Below are 22,445 nucleotides of genomic sequence, written 5' to 3'. Positions count from 1 at the left end.
TAATAAGTATTGATAAAATAATTCAACATGTCTAAAGAAAAATAAGTATTTTTCTTATACTTTTTTCCCCCACGTGATCAGCAAGGAGACAGAGAGCTACCATCTGCTAGTTCAGTCCTCAAATGCCCACAACCTGCAAGGGCTAGAGCCAAAACTAGGAATACAATCTAGGTCTCCCATATAGGTAGACAAGAACCCAGTTACTTGAGCCATCACCAAAGGCTCCTAAGGTCTTCATCAGCAAGAAGCTAGAGTTAACAGCCAGACCCAGGAAGGGAACTGAGGCACTCCAGTGTGGAACACAGGCACCTTAATACCTAGGCCAAATGTCTACTCCAGCTCAGCATTTTTTAAAGACTAAGTTTGAATATGAAACCCAGAAACATATATTAAAATAATTCTAATATTTTATAGTTAAAATTAACTAAGGAAAGAAACATTTAAAAATTAAAATTCTATTTTTCAGGGAAAGAGTAGTAAGACTATAGAAGAAATGGCTTATCGCATCTCTCCAGATACTGATTAAATAATTTACCATATATGAAGATTTCCACCAAAGTCTCCAGTCGCCAAGTGTCTCTGCTGTAGAGATGCTGCACCAAATGTTCCACATTTAATGGGCTTGGCTTTTTCAATCTTGATGGAAGGAAGAGGTGATACATTATTTATGTTAGCAGTTATTTATAATCCACAATTTTAATGGCTCAATTATGGGACTTATATAAGATATATAATATAAAAGGCAATGAAAAATAAAAATGGTCATGATTTCCATTTTGTCATTTTTCCACTGTTTCAAAGTATATAACTGTCAAAATGAGCTCTGTCTTTCCTCTCACTTCAGTGATGAGACATTCAAATGCTGACAACTCTACCATCTCCACTGGTTAGCAAATATTAAACTTCCAACTTTTTAAGAAGATTTTATTTGAAAGGCAGAGTTACAGAGAGATCTTCCATCTGTTGGTTCAGTATGCAAAGGGCCATAATGGCTGGGGCTGGGCCAGGCCGAAGCCAGGAGCCTGGAAGTTCCAACATTTAAGGTGATATTCTGTAAGATCTTCAGTGGAAAGGGGATCATAAGGAAGATGCTATTCCTTCCAGATGGCTACAAGAGCTAAGCGGCTCATGTGTCTTTTATAATTTCCCTTGCAGAACCTTACAAACTGAAGATGTGGGGTCAGCTCTGTGGCATAGCGGGTAAAGCCACTGCCTGAAGTGCCGGCAGCCATATGGGTGCTGGTTCGAATCCTCACTGCTCCACTTCCAATCCAGCTCTCTGCTGTGGCCTGGAAAAGCAGTGGAAGATGGCCCTTGGGCCCCTGCACCCATGTGGAAGACCTTGGCTCCTGGCTTTGGATGGGCTCAACTCTGGCCGTTGCAGCCATTTGGGGAATGAACCAGCAGATGGAAGACCTCTCTCTCTCTCTCTCTCTCTGCCTCTGTAACTCCACCTTTCAAATAAATAAATAAACCTTTAAAAAAATTATACAAACTGAGGATGTTAATGTCCCACTTTTTCTGAGCACTTTTCAATGCACAGATTTCTAAACCTACACGAATCAAGGCACTTCCATTAGTTTGTGTTGGCCCACCTTCTGATTCCAATTTCTCCACCCCAAACTCTACCTGCCAAGGACACTAAAATTCCTCTTAGAGTCTAGATGCTTTTCCTGCTAAGTTGGCCCTGGAGATTTTGGAATTTGTAGTTAAATGAGGCCATTGCATCACACCACACTCTTGCACTATCATAACACCTTCCATTATGCACACGTGCACACACACACACACACTTGCATTACTAAAAGTCTCAGCAGGGCGAAATTATTATTCCTTGTATTTAGTTTCTTAATCTTCAAAATTTTTAATTGTTAATGTTTACAAAAGTATCACCTGTTCCCTCTAAAAATTCGAATGCAACAAATCAATGAAATAGTGAATCCCTTTAACACTCCAGAAGCAATCTCCATTCTTCTAGACCTTTGCCTACACATTTGCAAACACTTAGGTTTGCAATCTTTTCCTTCTGCAGAGTTCTCCTGTTTCCAGGGCATCTCCCCTGGTAAGTGAGCCAATCTTCTGTCCTTCCTTTAGGGTTAGCCTGTCTCAAATAATTTCAAAAAAAATTTTCATATAGGCTATGTTATCCATATAGGGTATACCTAGCAATTTTCAAAGTAGAAAAGAAAGTTAACCTAAGACAAACTATATGTGGACTTTCCTATCCTAATTAAAAAAAATAACATTATATAGTGCAAGGCTTAGAAACTCCTGGACACTGAACTTTTTCACTATTTGGGAGCTGGATAAATAAGAAGTTACAATGTCAGATCTGAAAATAAAGTATCCATAGCCTCCTTGGGATTGTCCAGTAAACAAAATCAGCCATCTACAATAACATGATGATAAAAGACTATATTCCTGAGAAGCACAGAAACACCAAATGCTGATTTCTCAAAGCATGAGTGGTCTGCAATGGCATAGGCTGTTCACTGCTTCAGAACACTGACAATTTCTTTTCCTTTTCCTTTTTTTTTTTTTTTTTTGACAGAGTTAGACAGTGAGAGAGACAGAGAGAGAGAGAAAGGTCTTCCTTTCTGTTGGTTCACCCCCCAAATGGCCGCTACAGCCGGTGTGCTGCACTGATCCGAAGCCAGGAGCCGGGTGCTTCCTCCTGGTCTCCCATGCAGGTGCAGAGCCCAAGCACTTGGGCCATCCTCCACTGCACTCCCGGGCCACAGCAGAGAGCTGGACTGGAAGAGGAGCACCCGGGACAGAACCCAGCACCCCAACTGGGACTAGAACCTGGGGTGCCAGCACCACAGGCGGAGGATTAGCCAAGTGAGCCGCGGTGCCAGCCTATTTTCCCAATTTCATCAAAGAGTATCTTGAAATAGAGCAACACGGAGGATCAACATTTTGTCAACTTAACAAAGCAGGTGCCAGCTCCATACTACTTCTGTTCTGCTCCCCTCTCCCCAGGATTAAAGGACCTGAAACAATTCATTAGTGGTACAGCCCTTGTCACTCTGAGGACACAGCTCTAGGGTTAACTCAGAGTCCCGGCTACGCCCATTCATGGAATGGCCACCAAGCCCTGGCTCCCATTTGTCTCCCATGGGGCCTGGGCCTTGCCCAGCTCTACACGGAAAGAGTTGACAATGGCTTTCCAGTTCTGAGGCAAGAAGCTGGCGGTCCTGACGGGCAGGAACGTGGTTCCAACGGCATTGAGGATCAGGTACTGCAGGGGCACTCATGTCACCTACTGAAACAACCCTCTGGAAAAACCCTTCTCAGAGAAGCATGGAACATTGGTTGCTCACGGTCTTCCCAAGTGGCTACAGCAACCTGCTTCCTGTACTTCTATGCCATGGAGACCCCTGATGAGGGGTTTTCTTCTCCCTGGGCCATGAAAGAGGTAAGCACTAACCTCCAGTTCTCACTCCCTATGGTAAGCACACAGCTCATCTAAGACTTCACTCAGTAACCCTTTCCTCCCCGTGTTACTCCTGTACCTAGCTCCTGCTTGTAAACCTTGAGAACACACTGATTTTTTTGGTGCCAACATGAAATAATAGGGTAATTTAAAAATGCACCCAAAACAAAATGGATTTGCGTTTCTCAATTTTTAAAGTTTTCTTCAAATAAAATTGTAGCTTATTTGTTATAAAGTGGGGGCTATCATTGTGATGTAACTGATAAAGCTGTCTCCTGTGACCCCTTGGCATCACCTATGGCCCACTGGTTCATGTCCCAGCTGCTGCACTTCCGATCCAGGTCCCTGCTAATGGCTTGGGAAAGCAGCAGAGGATGGCCCAAGTGTTTGGGCCACTGCCACCCATGCAGGAGACCTGGATGAAGCCCCTGGCTTCTGGCTTCAGTCTGGCCTGGTCCTGGACGTTGTGGCAATCTGGGGAATGAACCAGCGGATGGAAGATCCCTTTCTCTCTGTAATTCTGACTTCCAAATAAATAAATACATTTCTTAAAAATAAAGTAATAACAAATACTAGCATATGAACACACCAATAAGAAAACAGAAAAGAGGACTTCAAAACCTTGTAATATATAGATCTGAATATGGAGTCAGATTTGTCTGCTGAAAAACTCATCCTTGTGCACTGATACGACTTGACCAATGTCCTGGTGTTTCCAAAACAGCACCGCCGTGTGCAGATTCTCCAACACCTGCGCGTGTGGAAGAACTGCTACCTTGGATGGAGACAGCAAACTGAGACCCAGTCTATTTCCTCAGAGGTCTTCTATCAGTCATTTCTACACTGGTCATTGCACGCATTCTAAAAGGGAGTCTTTATTACACATGTACTGGAAAGAAATAAAATGTACCTACATGCAGAAACACAAACTTACAGGAGTGGCACCAAAGCCTGTGGAATACAAAATGTGCAAGGCTCTTGGAAATCTGGCCTTGTCTGTCTGTGTCTTGCTTTTCCCCTTCTACTTCACTCCAGCAACAACAGGGTCATTTCCATCTCCAGGCACTGGCATCTGCTGTTCCCACTGCTTGGGCTGCTCTTTCCATCGGCCTCCCTCCTTCTTTCAAATCTCAGAGAACTTCCCTGGCCTCCAATCTGCAGCTGGATGCTCAGATCACGATCACCCATGCTCTTTAATCTTCTTTATTGTACTTAGCAACAAACTTACTTTCTTCACTCCATTATCTATTTCTTCCCCTTCTAGAATGTGAGCACCATAAGAGCAGGGCCTTGTCTAGTAACCTAGTAAGTTGCATCCATGCAACATCTGTTGAATACAGGTGTGACTGACTCTTCATTTCACAGCTGTACCAGATGGAAGCACACGGTACTCTGCTTCCCTAGCTCCCTCGTGTTCTCTTCTCTGTTGTATTAAAGGAACACAAAGAGATGCATAGAACCCAGTGGACGGTTGTGCAAGAACTAAACTCAATATGTGAACATATTAGCACCTTATGACTGCGTACAGCAAGGAGTGTAACTTAACTCAGCAGTTAAGTGAACTGCACTGTCCAGAGGACTTAGAGAAGACCCATTTCCTCTCTCCTCAGCCATCCATGAACTTCGTCATGGTCCTCAAATTAAAAGACTACTGAAAGCTTACTTTTTATAGTACCCAAAAGGGATCCTTCTCTGCTCCTGTTAGATATTTAACATACGGAAAAAGAAAAGAGGAAAAGAATTCAGTGGCAACTTAAAATTACTAGAAAACGGATTAAGTTTTGCAAAAATTGTTCCACAAAGAAAATGAGCTCACTGTAATCATTTTTGCTTTACCATACTCAAAATGACCATCAGCGATGGGCACACTGACCTCATGGTTGGTTTCCTCTGCGACAATAACACGTTCACATGATTAAAGGAGCCCATGATTGATAATTCCCAGGAGAGCTATTTTTGTTCTATCTGTGGGTGGGTCTAGTACAGCTTGTCAGTATTTCCTCCTCCACATCCTGGCACTACATAATTAACATGAAAAGGTTTAGTCAACCAAATGCTAACAAGCAGTATATTCGTAGCACAGGGGCTATAAAAGCAGAACTTTATTCCCTTATCACTAATTTTGATAGTCAAAACATCCACAACCATGCTTCCATTTCTCAGGGCCATCCCTAGTCCATATCCTTTGTGCCAATTAGACAAAAAAAAAAAAAAAAAAAAAAAAACTTCCCTTAGAGGGTGGAGTTGTACACACACACATAAGGCCTGATGAAAAAGAGATGGATTTCCGTTCCCCAACACGTGGCCAGACAATCTTGTAGGTACAACAAACTGCTCAACTGGACGTGGAGGCCCTCCCCTCCGGGCCCTAGCTGTCCTTTTAGTATTGAGATAGGGAAGCCATCAATGAAGACTGGTTTGCTTCTGTCACTCATTTTTTATCTTAGAGGCAAGAGCTTGGGAGCACTTGACTTAGTGTGGCTCCATAGTGGTTAATCAGGTGTGCTTCCTAATATTTTAGTAAATAATCCAGCTAGCCCAGTGGCTCTCAACCTTGGTACTACTCTTTAGAATCATCTGGCAGAAGTTTAAAAAACCATGATGTCCAGGCCATGCTCCAGTGTAGACATACCATAGTACCACCGTGAGACAGAATTCCTAGGGTTGTATCAAAGCAGGATACTTGAAAACACACACACCTAACAACAACAATACACACTCAGGTGATCCTGATGCACAAGAAAGGGTGAGAATCATGGAATCTGTATTTAATCTATATTTTTTCCATTGCATAACCACAGCCAAATGAGTTCTTGGAAGTGGTTTTGTAACTGTTTTATCAAATTTTTAGAATTTAGGAGAAGGAACTATCCTTCAGGTATCACTGGTCCATTTTTTAGCACACTACCTTGAAAAAATAAGTTCTTGATAGATAATGTATGGTAGAATAAAAGAAGATGCAGAGGATCCTGATGAAAATATAAAAAGTAGTGATTCCTGGCAATTAGACTATGATGGTATTTTCTATTTTCTTCTTTTTCCTATTCATATTTTCAATTAGCAATAATTGTGCCTCGGATAAACCTTATTGGCTACAATACTGCCACTGCGCAAAGCTCCTATTCATATTTTCTAAACGTTCTATCATGAACACATACCACCTTTGCTAAAAATTTTTTTTTCCTAGACTTCCACAAGTATCTCAAGAGACAAAGAGTACCATTTCACTCAATGGAATAAGTGCATTCCTTAAATGTGTACAAGTCATATATAAATGCTCTCTGGTTGAGGTTCAATTGGCATTTGCTACTAATACTTCACCTCTAAGTTTCTTTGCTATTTCAATGCTATACCAACTTAATTAATGATCAGTAAACCATTATGTAAATTTCTCAAGTTATATCCTATTTACAAACATACATCCATTCCTCCTTTTAATAAGTAATTTATTGAGTGGCTGCTCCTTACAAACCACACTCAAGAAAGGCACTGTCCTTACTCTCCAGGAGCTTACAATCTAGTGAGAGAAAAATGGAACCAACTGTATATTTCTGGTATAGATAGTAAGTCCTATAGGAATGCAATGTAAGGGAAAGTTGCTTTGTGTGAGGATCAAGAATTTCATACATCAGATAACCTGACCTGGATGTTACACTAGCAAAAGGTGACCATGACCTAAGTGATGAACAGCATAAGGAAAGGTGGAAAAGAGTAAACTATGTTTAGAAACTCTCCATAGAAGGCTTGGCTACCAAGTGAACAAGAAAACAGGCATCCAGGGGAACCTGCAGTGGGGGCGGCCCTTACATACCCGCCCAGGTAGGCTTGCTTACCCAACTGTCCTCAGGCTTCCTATCAGCAGAACCCCAACCTCCTGCGAGCTGACGCTCCCCACGGAGCTCTCAACATCACTGCCGGTTTAGCCCATCCCAGACCTGAACTCCTGATTCTAAATGACCATCGTTCTCAGGCAACCCACACCAGGACATTTACAAAGCTGTAAAGTTGTTACAATACTAGTTGTCATGCAATCTTTTCACCAGTCATCTTTACAAAATTTGTAAATCTGTTTGCCACACTCTGAGGCCCTGCACTGATGTTTCCTTTTCACGTCCCACGGACCTTGCAATGTCTGGTTTCTGCTTATCCCTCGTTTCCTAAGGAGCTAGCCTTTCTCCCATCACTAAGCTTCCCCCGGGGGGCTTCCTTTGGAAATAACATCTTCTAGTGCTAATCTGCCCTAGGAAGTTTCTGCTCATCCCAAATCTGTTTATACTCTCACAGTGTTGTGTTACGAGAACTCATTTCGGTTTGCATTAAGGCATCTTCGTTGGTTTGATTGTTTAACTATCTCTCCATGAGACTGGGGTCACCTGCCATGCGCATGCCTGCGAACAACAGGCCCTCAGCTGACGCATGTCCCATGAATCAATGTTAGGTTGTCTCCTCCAAGTATTTACAGGCATCCGGGCGCCTGCTTCTTCTCTACTTCCATGAAAAGCACTTTCTAACATGGGCCTATTAACAGACTCCAAAACCAACTAGGAACAGCCCCCAAAGGCCCCAGAAGGTAGACAGGTCACTTCCTAGAGACCTCGCGCTGGACTGCGCTGAGGGGGCAGGAGGAAGCGGGTCGGCAGGGCGCGATGAACTAGCCCGCCGAAGAGAATTCAAGACTAGAAAGCAAGTTTTTACGCCAGACGCATTCCTCAATCTGCGATCAGCTTCTCTGGTCCCACGAAGCTCGAGCTACGCTCTTGGGGAGACGCTGGACGAAGACTCTGGCCAAGACAGTTGCAGACCCCAGGATCCGCACTCGCCATCAACGGCAGTCCAGAACCTGGACCTGCGTCATCTCGACCCGGCACCCACCTCCCGAAGCAGCTTCAGGTCCCCGTGCTGGATCTCGTACAGCTGAATGACGCCGGTGCCCCGTGCGAAGTTGCCCACGGTCACAAACTTGGCGCTGCACGGCACCCACTTACAGTCAAACACTGTGTAGTTGAGGCTTTTCTGGATATGGGCGATGACCTGAGGCTTCTCGAAGGCCGACATGGTACAGCCGATTTCGCCTCCCGCAACCGCAAACACCAACCTGGAAACCAGACTCCAAACACAAATTAAGTTTGTCTCTCCCGCTAGCCGTACTCGGCCCCTTAACGCTCGAGCAACTTGGATTTAGTTATCTCCGACGTGCCGGATGCGATGCTGAGATTGCACAAGACGTTTCTTCACAGAAAGCTAAAATCTGATTATATCCCTTAAACGCAGTATTTAACACATACGTATTATCGATGATGAAACACTTTGGCTGTTAATGGAGCGGCCGGAGAGCGACCACAAGAATCAGGCATATCTTAAGACCGCCCACACGGGTATGATTCAGGTCCCCAGCGTGGGACTTCTAAGGAAAAGGGGCGGAGCCCTATGCTTGATTGGCGAAGCCCGGCTCCTGCGCGGTGCGCTTGCGCAATGCAGCCGTGCACGTGTTCGAAGTGGGAGCGCCGACCCTGCCCGGAGGTTCCCGGAGATGGAAGGCGAGATGGAGACACAGGGTTCTGGGTCCGAGGACGGCTTCACTCAAGTCACTCGCAAGGGTGGCCGGCGGGCGAAGAAACGGCAGGCTGAGCAGCTGTCCGCATCCGGGGAGGGCGGGGATGCGGGCCGCATGGACACCGAGGAGGCCCGGCCCGCCAAGAGGCCCGTCTTCCCGCCCATGTCCGGGGACGGACTCCTGGTACTGGCGGGGCCCCTGGGACAGGCACCGAGGCCGGGCAAGCCCGTGGCCTGGCGGCAGTGTTGAAGCCCCCCGGGGCGGGGGGAAGGGACTCGTCTTTACCGTGAGACTGTTCTGACGTTTCCTAAGTTAAGTTCAAGGAAAGTTGTTGAGGATCAGCTGTCACTTTACGACTCCACCCCCACCCTCCAGCCGTCTCCTCACTTGTGTGTGTGTGTTTACAGGGTGGGAAAGAAGAAACGAGGAAGATTCCAGTCCCAGCCAACAGGTACACCCCGCTGAAGGAAAACTGGATGAAGATATTCACTCCTATTGTAGAACACTTGGGCCTTCAGATTCGCTTTAACTTGAAATCAAGGAATGTGGAGATCAGGGTAAGAACGCCAACCTTTTCCCAATAGTCTGGATTTCCCTGCTACACGGTGAAAAGGCATGCAGAGACTTGCCTTAAGATCTTCCCAGGTGCCCTCGGAAGCTGCATTCCACACAGATAGCAGTAGAATTTTGTGTTTGTGTTGGACGGCGAGAAGGCTTGGTGAAGAGATTGTCATAGAAGTGTGTGAGTAGTGAACTTCAGCGCCTGCTGCCCTATAAACACTGTATATTTAATGAGATTCTTTTAGGGCAAATAAGTTTTTGTTTTGTTTTGTTTTGACTCCATGTTGTTAGTCCAGGATTTAGGCATTTGAAGCTAATTGATTTTGGGCTTCTTTTTCTATTTTACAAGAATCGATGTTCAAAAGTACTACTTTCCCTTTGTAAAGCTTTGTATACCATCATCAGAACGAGTATAGTTCCTCTCTGTTCCTGACCATGCTAATGACACAAAAGAAGCACTGTTCTATTGGTAAAATTTAAAATAGCGTGGGACGTGGCAGTAGAGCCCCGCTCTGCTTCCATTGCCACCTGATTCAGGCTTCTGTGGCTTCAGGCCTCATTTTCCAGACCACAATGCTGTTTTTTGTTTTTACAAACTTTTAAAACATTTTTTAATTTTGATTTGATTTTTAAGTAGTTTTTAAGAGATTCAGTGAGCTTTGTAGATACAATTCTGAGAACATAATGATATCTCCTCCCTCCCTCCCCTTCTCTCTCCTATCTGCCTTCTTCCCTTTTTTTCAGTTTTTGAGATGACATATTAAATTTACATTACAATAAAAAGGTGAATGAGAAGTTTAAGAAGTAAAAAGGAAAAAGACCCTAGTTTCGTGGGAATATAGACTATAGTTATAAACAGTAATTGGAAAAATGACCATTTACCCATATACAATAAATTTTAAAGTAATTACAGATCATTAAAATATAGTAGTATAACATTGTCAAACATTGGTTTGACAGAGGTATAAAGCAAAGCTTTACAAAACTATGTTTGCAGCACAAAAGGGTTTCTTGTTTGGGTTTTTTGTTTGTCTTTTTTTTTTTTTTTTTTTTTTTGATAGTTACTTCTTTAAAAAGAGAAACAAAGATCTCTCATCTACTGTTCACTCCCCAAATGCTTGTGACAGTAAGGGCTGAGCCAGGCTGAAGCCAACATCTGGGAACTCAATCCAGGTCTCCTGTGTGGTGGCAGGGACCCAACTACTTGAGCCGTCTTCACCTGCTGCCTCCCTGGGTGTGCACTAGCAGGAAGCTGGATTGGAGGGCGGAGCCAGGACTGGAGCCCTGATGCTCCAATTCCGGGTGCAGGCGTTTCAAGCAGCAGTAAAACCACTGTGCCAAAGATCTGCCCCTGATTTTTCTGTTTGAGAGGCAGGAAAATCATTTGCTACAAGCTTCATTCCTCACAAGCCTGCGATGACCAGGACCAGGACCAGCCTGAGCGGAAGCTAAGAGCTGGGAATGCAATCCTGGTCTCCCACAGGGGTTGCAGGAACTCAGTGACTTCAGACATTCTGGGTCTGCATTAGCAGGAAGCTAAGAGTCAGGAGCTGGAGCCAGCTATCAAACCAGGTACTTGAATATGGGGCACAGACCACTTTGTTTTTTTTTTTAAAGAATTATTTATTTATGGGGCCAGTGCTGTGGTATAGTGGGTAAGGCCACCACCTGTGGCGCTGGCATCCCATATGGGTGCCAACTCAAGGCCCAGCTGCTCCACTTCTGATCCAGCTCTCTGCTATGGCCTGGGAAAATAGTAGAAAATGGCCCAACTGCTTGGGCCCCTGCAACCTGCGTGAGAGACTTGGAAGAAGCTCCTGGCTCCTGGCTTTGGATCCTTTGGGGAGTGAACCAGCAGATGGAAGTCTGTCTCTCATTCTCTCTCTCTCTGACTCTGCCTTTCAAATAAACAAATCTTTAAAAATAATAAATAAACAAGATATATTTATTTGAAATTTAGAGTTACACAGAGAGAGGAAGAAACACAGAGAGGTTTTCAATCCACTGATTCACTTCCCAAATGGCTGCAACGGCTGGGGCTGCACCAGGTGGAAACCCTGAGCTTCCTCCGGGTATTCCACGTGGGTACCAGGGCCCAAGTATTTGGACCATCTTCTGCTGCCTCCGTAGGCCATTAGCAGGGAGCTGGTTCAGAAGTGGACTAGCCAGGTCTTGAACTGGCACCCATAAGGGATGCCAGCGTTGCAGGTGGCAGCTTTACCTCCTACACCCCAGTGCCAGCCCCAGGAGCACAGACATCTTAAGCAGTGTGTTTTTTTGTTTGTTTGTTTGTTTGTTTGTTTTTTTACAGGCAGAGTGGACAGTGAGAGAGAGAGACAGAGAGAAAGGTCTTTCTTTTGCTGTTGGTTCACCCTCCAATGGCCACCACAGCTGGCACGCTGCGGCTGGTGCACTGCGCTGATCCAAAGCCGGGAGCCAGGTGCTTCTCCTGGTCTCCCATGGGGTGCAGGGCCCAAGTACTTGGGCCATCCTCCACTGCACTCCCTGGCCACAGCAGAGAGCTGGCCTGGAAGGGGGGCAACCGGGACAGAATCCGGCGCCCCAACCGGGACTAGAACCCGGTGTGCCGGCGCCGCTAGGCGGAGGATTAGCCTAGTGAGCTGCGGCGCTGGCCCTTAAGCAGTGTTTTAACTGCTTGGCCACATGCCCTCCCCAAAGCTAAGTTTTTAATGAACTTGCCTTCCAAGTAGGAGACCCAGTCGCAGATTCCTCACTCCCCATTTCTTTGCATGCCTACTCTTTTGTAGCATTGTTGTGTGAAGAAGGTTCTCGTCATGCTCCATTTGTTTCTTAGTTCTAGTCATCTTTCAGGGTATAGCAAGTTCTTTCTCCTTTTTGATAAATCCATTTTTAGTCATTTCTTGAATGTCTAAGTTTCATTGTGCTTATTGGCCATCATGTTTATAACAGGATTATCAAATTGGATGCCACTATATTCCAGACATTTAATGGTACTGTGTGATTTGATCTTTAGGACAGCCCTGAGAGATAGGTGATATGTCCCCACCTTATCCACGTGAGGAAACCGAGGATCGGGGAAGTTGAGCATGTTGGCCAAAGTCATTAGACTCAGGAGTGAATATTGACGCTACTAGAGACCACTCAGGATATTTCTCTGTGACCTCCTTATTTGCAGAGAGGAAAACTTAAGACCTACAGTATCTGTGGGGCTTCCCTAGAGTTACATATGGGATTGGAACTGGGAAATAGTGTTTTTATTTATTTTTTTTTTTTCATTTATTTATTTGAGAGGTAGAGTTACAGACAGTGAGATGGAGAGACAGAGAGAAAGGTCTTCCTTCAATTGGTTCACTCCCCAAATGGCCGCAACGGCAGGAGCGGCACTGATCCGGAGCCAGGTGCTTCCTCCTGGTCTCACGTGGGTGCAGGGCCCAAGGACTTGGGCCATCCTCCACTGCTACCCCAGGCCATAGTAGAGAGCTGGAGTGGAAGAGGAGCATCCGGGACTAGAACCCAGTGCCCATATGGGATGCCGGCGCCGCAGGTGGAGGATTAACCCACTGCGCCACAGCACTGGCCCCGGGAACTAGTTTTTGTTTTAAGATTTATTTATTTGTGGGGCCAGCGCTGTGGCCTAATAGGTAAGGCTGCTGCCTGCAGTGCCAGCATCCCATGTGGGTGCTGGTTCGAGTCCTGGCTGTTTCACTTCTGATCCAGCTCTCTGCTATGGCCTGGGAAAGCAGTGGAAGATGGCCCAAGTCCTTGGGCCCCTGCACCCGCATGGGAGACCTGGAAGAAGCTCCTGGCTCCTGGCTTCAGATCAGCGCAGCTCCGACAGTTGCAGCCATCTGGGGGGTGAACCAGCAGATGGAAGACCTCTCTCTCTCTCTCTGCCTCTCCTTCTCTCTGTAACTGTGACTTTCAAGTAAAATAAATATATCTTAAAAAAATTTATTTATTTGAAAGGCAGAGCACTAATGAGTGGGGGAGAGAGCAGGGTCTAGTTTTACATGTGGAAGTCTGGTGGACTTCTTTGTTACCTAATCCTGCTTAGTTTTAAATCTGTCATCTGTGATATCGTCGAGTGGACTGCACATCCGTATGTCACCATTTTCACTTCTTAGTTTTTAATTGTCCTCACAGATTAAGGTGTTTGTGCCACTGCACCCTCTGTGGTTGTGGTGTTAGAGGCAGAGTGTAAAGCAGGTTATTTACCAATGTAGATGGTTTAGGAGTTGCTGCTCTTCCTGCAGTTTTTGGATAAAGTCTTGGAGGGCAGGGTCCCTGCCTCAGCCATTCTTGGTTTCCCCATCAGTTCTGGGCACACACCTGGTTGGCACTGCAGTTGTTGACTTGGGAAGCGTCAGCATGTGAGTGGTGATGGAGGGCGGAAGCCAGGTCAGGGCTCCCAGGGAGACCTGCCACGAGGGAGAAGAGGCCGAGCTGGGGCGGGGAAGGGCTGCACAGCAGATGGAGTCCATCAGAGCACGAGCCATTGGACTGTGCCAGAGCAGTCTTGCCATTAACTCCCGAATCTGTCACTCATGTGGTATAGCCTGCCTTTGGGTGGAACTGCCCAGCTCTGGGCTGGAAGGTTGTGTTTTTACAGAGAGTACTTAGCCCATGTATAATTTATGCTTATAGCTTAGGAGTCTTAAGCATAGATTGGAGAAGGTCAGTATGAAAGAAATTATAATGGGGAAGCATCTCATTAAAACAGTTTCTTTTTCATTCCCAACTGTATTTTCTCTGTTCTCTCTCGTGCTTTTTTTTTATCAGACTTGTAAAGAAACCAAGGATGTCAGTGCTCTGACCAAAGCTGCTGATTTTGTGAAAGCCTTTCTTCTTGGCTTTCAGGTGGAGGTGAGTGATTTATGACATCTGAACAAAGTCAGTGTGAGCATTTCAGTGGATTGGTGTTTTTTTTTTTTTTTTTTTTTCCCTTAGTTCCAGGGTTTGTGACTTTTAGTCTCACAGTGCTGTCCGTTTCACTCATTCTCAGTTGTCTAAATGGAGGGGCTTCATGGTATTTGTGTATTCCAGGATGCACTGGCTCTCATCAGATTGGATGACCTCTTCCTAGAGTCTTTTGAAATAACTGATGGTAAGCCTGCTGTGACCTTGTCCTCTGGAATTCTGTTCTTTTGTGTTGCTGTCTTGGTATTTCTTCTGTTGTGGCTCTCACAGTTTTCTCTGACAGCATAGACTGGGGCTGTATTTGTAGCAATTTTTAAGTAATGCACCTTCTGTGTTACTTAGTAGCGAAAGGGCACTAATAGTTAGACTTTATGTGGCAGCAACAGTGCACTTGATTGACTTGCTACCTGACTTCTCCTCTTTTCTCCTTTAGTTAAGCCCCTAAAGGGAGACCACCTGTCTAGGGCAATCGGAAGAATTGCCGGCAAAGGAGGAAAAACCAAATTCACCATAGAGAATGTGACACGGACACGGATAGTTTTGGCTGATGTGTAAGTATCTGATAAATTGTTATACTTTATGTTTCATTGTTGGCTAGTTTTAAAAAAAGTCAGAACAGTTACATTTTATGCCTACTTTTAACACTCAGTATTTCTCACTACATGTTGAACATCACTTATGTGAGAAAATTTTACAAATCACAGCTTTGTTCTCCTTCAGCAATGAGTTTAGAGTTGCTTTTAGAAGAAATTATGTTATGGATACAGATTTTTTTAACTTTTATTTAATGAATATAAATTTCCAAAGTACAGCTTTTAGATTACAGTGGCTTTTCCCCTCCATAACTTCCCTCCCACCTGCAACCCTCCCATCTCCTGCTCCCTCTCCCCTTCCATTCACATCAAGATTCATTTTCAATTCTCTTTATATACAGAAGATCAATCAGTTAGTATTAGCAGACACTAGTCTTGTTTATGGCGTCAGTAATCACCCTAGGCTCTTGTCATGAGCTGCCAAGGCTATGGAAGCCTTTTGAGTTCGCCAATTCCGATCTTATTTAGACAAGGTCATAGTCAAAGTGGAGTTCTTTCCTCCCTTCAGAGAAAGGTACCTCCTTCTATGATGGCCCGTTATTTCCGCTGGGCTCTCACTCACTCACAGAGATTGTTCATTTAGGTGTTTTGTTTTGTTTTGTTTTGTTTTGCCATGGTGTCTTGGCTTTCCATGCCTGAAATACTCTCATGGGTTTTTTAGCTGGATCCGAATGCCTTAAGGGCTGATTCTGAGGCCTGAGCGCTGTTTAGGACATCTGCCATTCTGAGTCTGCTGTGTATGCCACTTCCCATGTTGGATCATTCTCTCCTTTTTAATTCTATCAGTTAGTATTAGCAGACACTAGTCTTGTTTATGTGATCTCTTTGGCTCTTAATCCTATGATTACTATCAATTATGAACTGAAACTGATCACTTTAACTAGTGAGATGGCATTGGTATATGCCACCTTGATGGGATTGAATTGGAATCCCCTGGCACACTTCTAACTCTACTGTTTGGGGCAAGTTCAGTTGAGCATGTGCCAAACTGTACATCTCCTCCCTCTCTTATTCCCACTCTTATATTTAACAGGGATCACTTTTCAGTTAAACACCTAAGAATAATTGTGTATTAATTAAAGAGTTCAACCAATAGTATTAAGTAGAACAAAAAAAAAAATACGAAAAAGGATAAAGTATTAAGTTGTCCATCAACAGTCAGGACAAGGGCTGATCAAGTCATTGTTTCTCATAGTGTCCATTTCACTACAACAGGTTTCCTTTTTGGTGCTCAGTTAGTTGTCACCGATCAGGGAGAACATATGAAATTTGTCCCTTTGGGACTGGCTTATTTCACTCAGCATGATGTGTTCCAGATTCCTCCATTTTGTTGCAAATGACCAGATTTCATTTTTTTTTTTTTACTGCTGAATAGTATTCTATAGAGTACATATCCCATAATTTCTTTATCCAGTCTACTGTTGATGGGCATTTAGGTTGATTCTAGGTCTTAGCTATTGTGAATTGAGCTGCAGTAAACATTAAGGTGCAGCTTTTATTTGCCAATTTAATTTCCTTTGGGTAAATTCCAAGGAATGGGATGGCTGTGTTGTATGTTAGGGTTATATTCAGGTTTCTGAGGAATCTCCAAACTGACTTCCACAGTGGCTTTACCAGTTTGCATGGATGAAGATTTAAGTAGCATCATGGAATCTTTTCAATGCGCAAGAGCAAACAGTAGGTGTTTCAAATGCCACTATGGGGCTTTCTTTTTTAAAAAAAGTATCTATTTGCTTTCATATTGAGATGGATACATAATTACATGAGTACAAGAGAAATTTCAAACTTAGTGGTGTAAATGCCATTAAAAGTAAAGTTTATTTTAGAGCAAAGAAATTTTTAAATCTATACATAGTTTTTTTATACTATGCATTCTCCACGAACCTTCTGAAACCCCTTCTCTGTCTCCAGGCCTTTGATGTGCACTGGGTAAGAAACTGGGGAGTGCTCGTTTGTGAACATAAATAAGAGACACTTATCCTGAGGGTGCTGGAAGTGAAGCTGCTCTGTTGGGGGGTTGGGGATCCTCACTGGCAGATGGCTCCAAGATTACATAATGTCGTGAAGTTGAGAAATGAAGCCTTGCCGAGAGGAGGGATCTGCCTGCAGCCAAGTTCAGGAACAATTTTATTTAATGTCTCATTTTTCTCTAAACTGTGGGCTCATTGTTATTTAGAACCTAAATTTTAGACATTCTTTATACTTTTAGGGCAGTTACACCACCATGTTTGTGTCCCTGTTTACCTGAAGCTAGATGTATTGTTAGAGTTTTGATCTTTTATACATTGAGCTTTGAGTCTGGAATATGGAGCCATGGGATAAAGCTTTGTGAAATGGGCATTTCAAACACATGGAAATGAACACTACATTTTAATGTACCATGTATAGCCCTAAAAGCTTTTGTTGATTTGGAAATCCAAAGATGTAACTGATTTGCTAATGAAACTGTGGTTAGTATATCATTAAGTTTATAACCTACATAAGTTCACTTAAAATGTACTAGTTAGATTGATTCTTTTAACTGCTTTATTATGGCATAATTTACACACAGTGAAATGGATCTGTTTTAAGTATCCAATGAGGTGCTTTTGGATTTTGATTAATTTATTGATTTGCAATGCAGAGAGAATGTTCCCATTTACTAGTTCATTTCTGAAATGCTCACAGTGGTCCACAGATAGGGCCAAAGCCAGGAGCCAGGAATTCATTCCAGATTTCCCACATGTGTGGTAGACTCGCAATCAGTAGAGCCACCACCACTGCCTCCCAGGGTCAGTCAGCAGGAAGCTGGAGTCAGGAGCCAGAGCTGGAGCCTGATATCAAACCTAGGCCCTCCAAGACGGGACACAAGCATCTTAACCACTAGGCAAAGCACATGCTGCAGTTCAGTGACTTTTTGGCCAGCGTGATAGAATCCTGTCACCCCACCACACTCCCAGTTCCATCACTGTACAGGTTCCCTTGTGTGTCTTTGCCATCAGTCGCCTTCCTGTACCCTGTTCCCAAGTAACTACTGCTCTGTTTCTGTGCCTATGGGTTTGTCTTTTCTAGAAATTCATATAAATGGAAATACAGTATGTAGGTTTTGGTGTGTCACTTCATTTAATCAGGATGTGTTTTAAATCTTCATTTTTTGGGGGTGTTTTGGCAGTTCCTTTTATTGGCAAGTGCTGGTCCATTCTGTAGAAGTGTTGCATTTTGTTTATCCATTCACAATTATTGAGCATTTGCTTTCATTTTGGAGCTAACTATGAAGAACATTGCTATTGAATTACTTTATCTTAGTATTTTTCTTTCAAACTGAATTATTATACACTATTTGAAATTAAAGAAATGTATTTTGTAGGGTTGCTATAAGTAGGCTAGTTGGAAATCTGTATGTTTGACAGTTTATATTTATTATGATGTCACCATAAAATGGACTGTTATGCACCTGTAAAAGTTTTCTTGTTCAGTGAGTTGTTAATCACCTGGCAAGTAAGAGTACAGGGTAAGCAAGATACAAAACTAAAACCAATTTGTTCCAGATATAGCCAGCAGACCAGATGGGAAGCAGTGCCGCCTGTGTGTCTTCAGGCCTGTATTTCTTTCCAACTGTTACCTCATTACTTGGGTTCTTTTAGTAGCACAACTACTCACACTTATCTTTTCATGTTGCCTCCGTTTCCTCTTTTGTCTTCTACTTTAAATATTTATCAGTGCAAGGCATACATAGACAATGTCTACTGCCTTCCTCTATTCCACCCTCCTTGCAAGAGCTAATTTCAACACTGGCTGATTTTTAAAAGTTATTTATGGCTATAATCCCGCAAATTTTGCTTACATACAGCTTCTTGATTTATTTTTCAGATTCATTGGTGATTTTCTGCCATAAAAGTTGAAGCCTTCTTTCATCCCTTTGCTTCCTGCGCTGTATACACCCAGTATTTCTAACACTTACCCTCACACAGCCACCTCACCTTGGTGCTTCTGTTAGACCAACGTTCAGTGTTGTGTGAAGACAGGACTCAGTGTTCAATACATTCGAAACTGAGCTAGGGAAAATCCTGTGATACCTTTGCTTTGCAACTTTGCTGTCCCCTGAGAAGGTAATTGTTAGGTGCCTGTGTGCTGTCTTTTTTTTTTTTTTTTTTTAAATATTTATTTTATTTATTTGAAAGAGTTACAGAGAGAGAGGTCTTCCATCTGCTGGTTCACTCCCCAGATGGCTGCAACGGCCAGAGCTGCACCGATCTGAAACCAGGAGCTTCTTCCAGGTCTCCCACATGGGTGCAGGGACCCAAGGACCTGGGCCATCCTCTACTGCTATCCCAGGCCATAGCAGAGAGCTGGATCAGAAGAGGAGCAGCGGGGACTAGAACCAGTGCCCACATGGGATGCCAGTGCTTCAGGCCAGGGCATTAACCCGCTGTGCCATAGCACCATCCCCACATGTGCTGTCTTGATTTTCAGTGTCATAATTTAGTGAAAGCTATCCGTCATTTGTAGCTCCTTGTGGCATAGTCAGATGTATCCAGCATTTCAGAATCTCTCCTGGAGCCTTCTGTTCCAAAAGCACTCCCTCCCACTCTGCCCTCATCCTGGGTTCTGCTTTCACTGTTGCCCCTTTTGCTGTTAGAGCCTCCTGGGCCATACTGTCTCTTTCCTGGTGTTCTGCTCAATGTTCCCACTGCCAGTTTAGCTGTAACTTTACTGGGGTCTGAGAAGTCACTTCCCACCCACCTGCTTCCACCTTCTTGGATTTTCTTTCTTTGGATTTATGACTGTGGCCATTCTGGAGTGGCACTGGGGGAAGGAGCCCAAGTGTATGTATGTGTCCAGTCTATCCACAGGGGTCTGGAAAGGAAGAAAGCACCACTGGCAAAGAGCAGGCAGGCCTGGTGCACTCACGGAGTTCGTCACTGTAGGTGTTAAAATAATGGGGCTGTGAGGTTATGGTGAGCACTTTGGCTTTTACTCTGGGTGAATGGGAGGTCCATGGATGACTGAGCAGAGAAGGGGGTGGTAGGATGTCAGGGCAAAGACAGCCTGAGGTGGGGAGGATCCATAGACCAGAGGGTTATTGATATTTGTGAATTAGGTGGTGAGACTTGGAATGATAGATGTTGAGTGATAGAGTGGGAGTAGAGTATTTGAAATTGAAGTCATGGAGGGTTTTAGAACTAGGTATGACCACGGACGGAAGAGGATGGAGTAGCATGGGAGAAAAGATCCAGTATTGGTGTAAAGGATGTGACCTGAGAGGCTAGGGTTTGGTAGTTAGCTGACTTCTCAGATAGTGAAACTTTAGGAATCATGATGGGAGCAGTCAGAGAACAGAGAGCCAGGAGATAAAGTCTTTGAGAATGATACACAAGGGCAGCCATGGACCATGGCAAGTAGGGTGTAGGTGACACGGTATGGAGAGAGCAAACCCAAAGCTCAGTGCTGGAGGGCAGTGAGTGGTCTGCATGTGGCATGAGGAGCCAGGAAGGCACCTGCCCCTTCTCTAGGACTGATGGTACATGGTTTGTGGAGGTAAAACCAGCCACTAATTGAGAGCTGTTTCAGCAAGAAGCTAAAGGGATTATTAACAGAAGTTTGCAATAAAGAGGATTTAAACAGTAACTATTATAGAGGGCACAGTGGAAACATTTTGAAGATAGAAAGTCAAAATTCTTTATTATCAACCTTATTTCAGTCAGTCAGTGGAGATACTCAATAAAAAGGTCTGAGTGATCCTCAGGGTAGTGAAGCAATTTAAATAATCTTTAGGAAGCTGTGAACTTGAAACCAAATATGTTGTAATTAACTATAACATTACTTGCATTTCTGGGTATTCAGTGACCAGCTCTGCTGACGTGTGGTCTTGGACAGATTTCTAGATTTCTGTTAAATGTCTTTCCTCATCTGTACAATGGAATAACACTTGTCTGTCTAAAGTCATGTGAGGATTAAATGAGAGCTGTGTGCAAAACCCCAGCATATAGAGAGGACTCACTGGATGGTCACCATAAAGGAACTTTTTGGTTTTTTCTTTTTTTTAATTGGGTATAATTCACTTACCATAAAATGCACCTTTGTAGAGTAACTTTTAGTGTGTGTATGGAGTTTTCCAGCTATCACCCCTGCCTGCTTTTAGGAAAAATATCTATCATAAGTTTCCAGAACTTTTTGAATGATAGGACTTAAGGAAGAAGTGCTTTTTGTTGCTACCTTGTCTCATTTTGTCTTTCAGGAAAGTTCACATCCTTGGCTCTTTCCAAAACATCAAGATGGCGAGAACTGCCATTTGTAACCTCATCCTGGGTAAGGGCAGTTTCTGTGCTGGTCTCTCTGGAAAGCATGGAGAATTTAGGAACTGAAACCACATTTGCAAAGCTGTGACAGTAGAAACTTTGAGAGTTGGCAAATGTGGATGTAGAGAAGGAAGGAGGAATGTTAGTATTTTTGCTTAGAGTCCAGTTGTCTGCTAGAGGAGAGAAGGGAGGTATTGGCTGATAAAGCTTGACTGCTGCTTTCCCCACGGGAGTGCAGAGAGCCATTCGAGCATAGCAGGGGGCATCATTTTTGGGTAACGGAAAGGGCGCTGCAGAATGGCCTCTGCAGCGTAACTGACCGGCTGGACCGCCCTGTCAGCACCCAGCAGCACAGGCAGGAGCGTCCGAGTGTCGGGGCTGCAGAGCTTGCTCAGGGAACACATGGGGTTTTCCCGGGTGCCCCGGTCTGACAAGATTGGCTTCTTTGGAAATATTTTGACAAATGGGTGCCTTTGGCTCTTAGAAATTGCAGACACCTTTTGGAGAATACTTGGGTATGACTTCCTGTGAGATACTTCTGATAATTTAAAAATAGATCCAAATTTTAAAAGATCTTGCTGTTTTTCAGGTTGTAGACGCTCCCTCCATGTAGTTTTTCCACGTGTGAAGACATGTGTTTCAGCTTTTTTTTTTCCTTTGCAGGAAATCCTCCCTCAAAGGTTTACGGCAACATTCGAGCTGTGGCTAGCAGAGCAGCAGATCGATTCTGATGCCAACTCTGTGCCTTTTCATCTTGTCTTTGGACTCTCTCAAGAAAAAGACCTGCCATTCTACAGGCTGCACAGGAAACCATGTCACGTTGAGCCCGCGTCCCTTCATTCTCAGCCAGACGCATAAATACCAAGGTTTAACCGTGTTTACCCTCAGTAGCTTTCAGGGCAACACAGATGTCAACATCTAACGCTGTTAATATGTATAATCTTTTCATTTTAAAGGACATGTAGCAGATTCATATCATACATAAATCTCTTATTTGGCAGGAACTTCTGGTTGGCTTAAATATGTATGAATGTGTTAGTTTTTATTTATAAATTTATAGCTTTTTATGAATTTATAAACATCTCTTCTGTATAAATTGTAATTAAAAGAATCATTTCAGGAAA

General features: G+C 43.9%; 2 protein-coding genes and 1 pseudogene across 3 annotated transcripts in view; 1 reads left to right on the top strand and 2 right to left on the bottom strand.

Annotated features, from left to right (window-relative positions):
• DNAAF10 (dynein axonemal assembly factor 10) overlaps window positions 1-8,784 on the bottom strand; it is a 24,831-nt gene extending 16,047 nt beyond the window's left edge. Inside the window, exons 1-2 of the mRNA XM_002709829.5 lie at window positions 8,309-8,784; window positions 536-636 (exon numbers count right to left, since the gene is read on the bottom strand). Coding sequence (XP_002709875.3) covers window positions 536-636; window positions 8,309-8,491 — 284 coding nt within the window. The 5' untranslated portion in view covers window positions 8,492-8,784. The remainder of the gene's footprint in view (window positions 1-535; window positions 637-8,308) is intronic.
• Window positions 6,479-6,554, bottom strand: LOC127490386 (U4 spliceosomal RNA; annotated as a pseudogene).
• Window positions 7,732-22,445, top strand: PNO1 (partner of NOB1 homolog). Of its 2 annotated transcripts, XM_070069029.1 has the most exons (8): window positions 7,732-7,745; window positions 8,881-9,173; window positions 9,398-9,547; window positions 14,313-14,396; window positions 14,577-14,637; window positions 14,884-15,001; window positions 21,261-21,331; window positions 21,985-22,445. In XM_070069029.1, the coding sequence occupies exons 2-8, from the start codon at window positions 8,967-8,969 to the stop codon at window positions 22,050-22,052; spliced, it is 759 nt and encodes a 252-aa protein (XP_069925130.1). In that variant the 5' UTR covers window positions 7,732-7,745; window positions 8,881-8,966; the 3' UTR covers window positions 22,053-22,445. The 2 variants fall into 2 exon arrangements, with proteins under 2 accessions (XP_069925130.1, XP_051698795.2); XM_051842835.2 differs by lacking the exon at window positions 7,732-7,745 and having other exon boundaries at window positions 8,886-9,173.

The sequence above is a fragment of the Oryctolagus cuniculus genome, chromosome 2 (genome assembly GCF_964237555.1).
Source record: "Oryctolagus cuniculus chromosome 2, mOryCun1.1, whole genome shotgun sequence".
Lineage (NCBI taxonomy): Eukaryota > Metazoa > Chordata > Mammalia > Lagomorpha > Leporidae > Oryctolagus > Oryctolagus cuniculus.
Note: the sequence above shows the minus strand (reverse complement) of the source record. Positions and strands in the feature narration are given on the sequence as shown.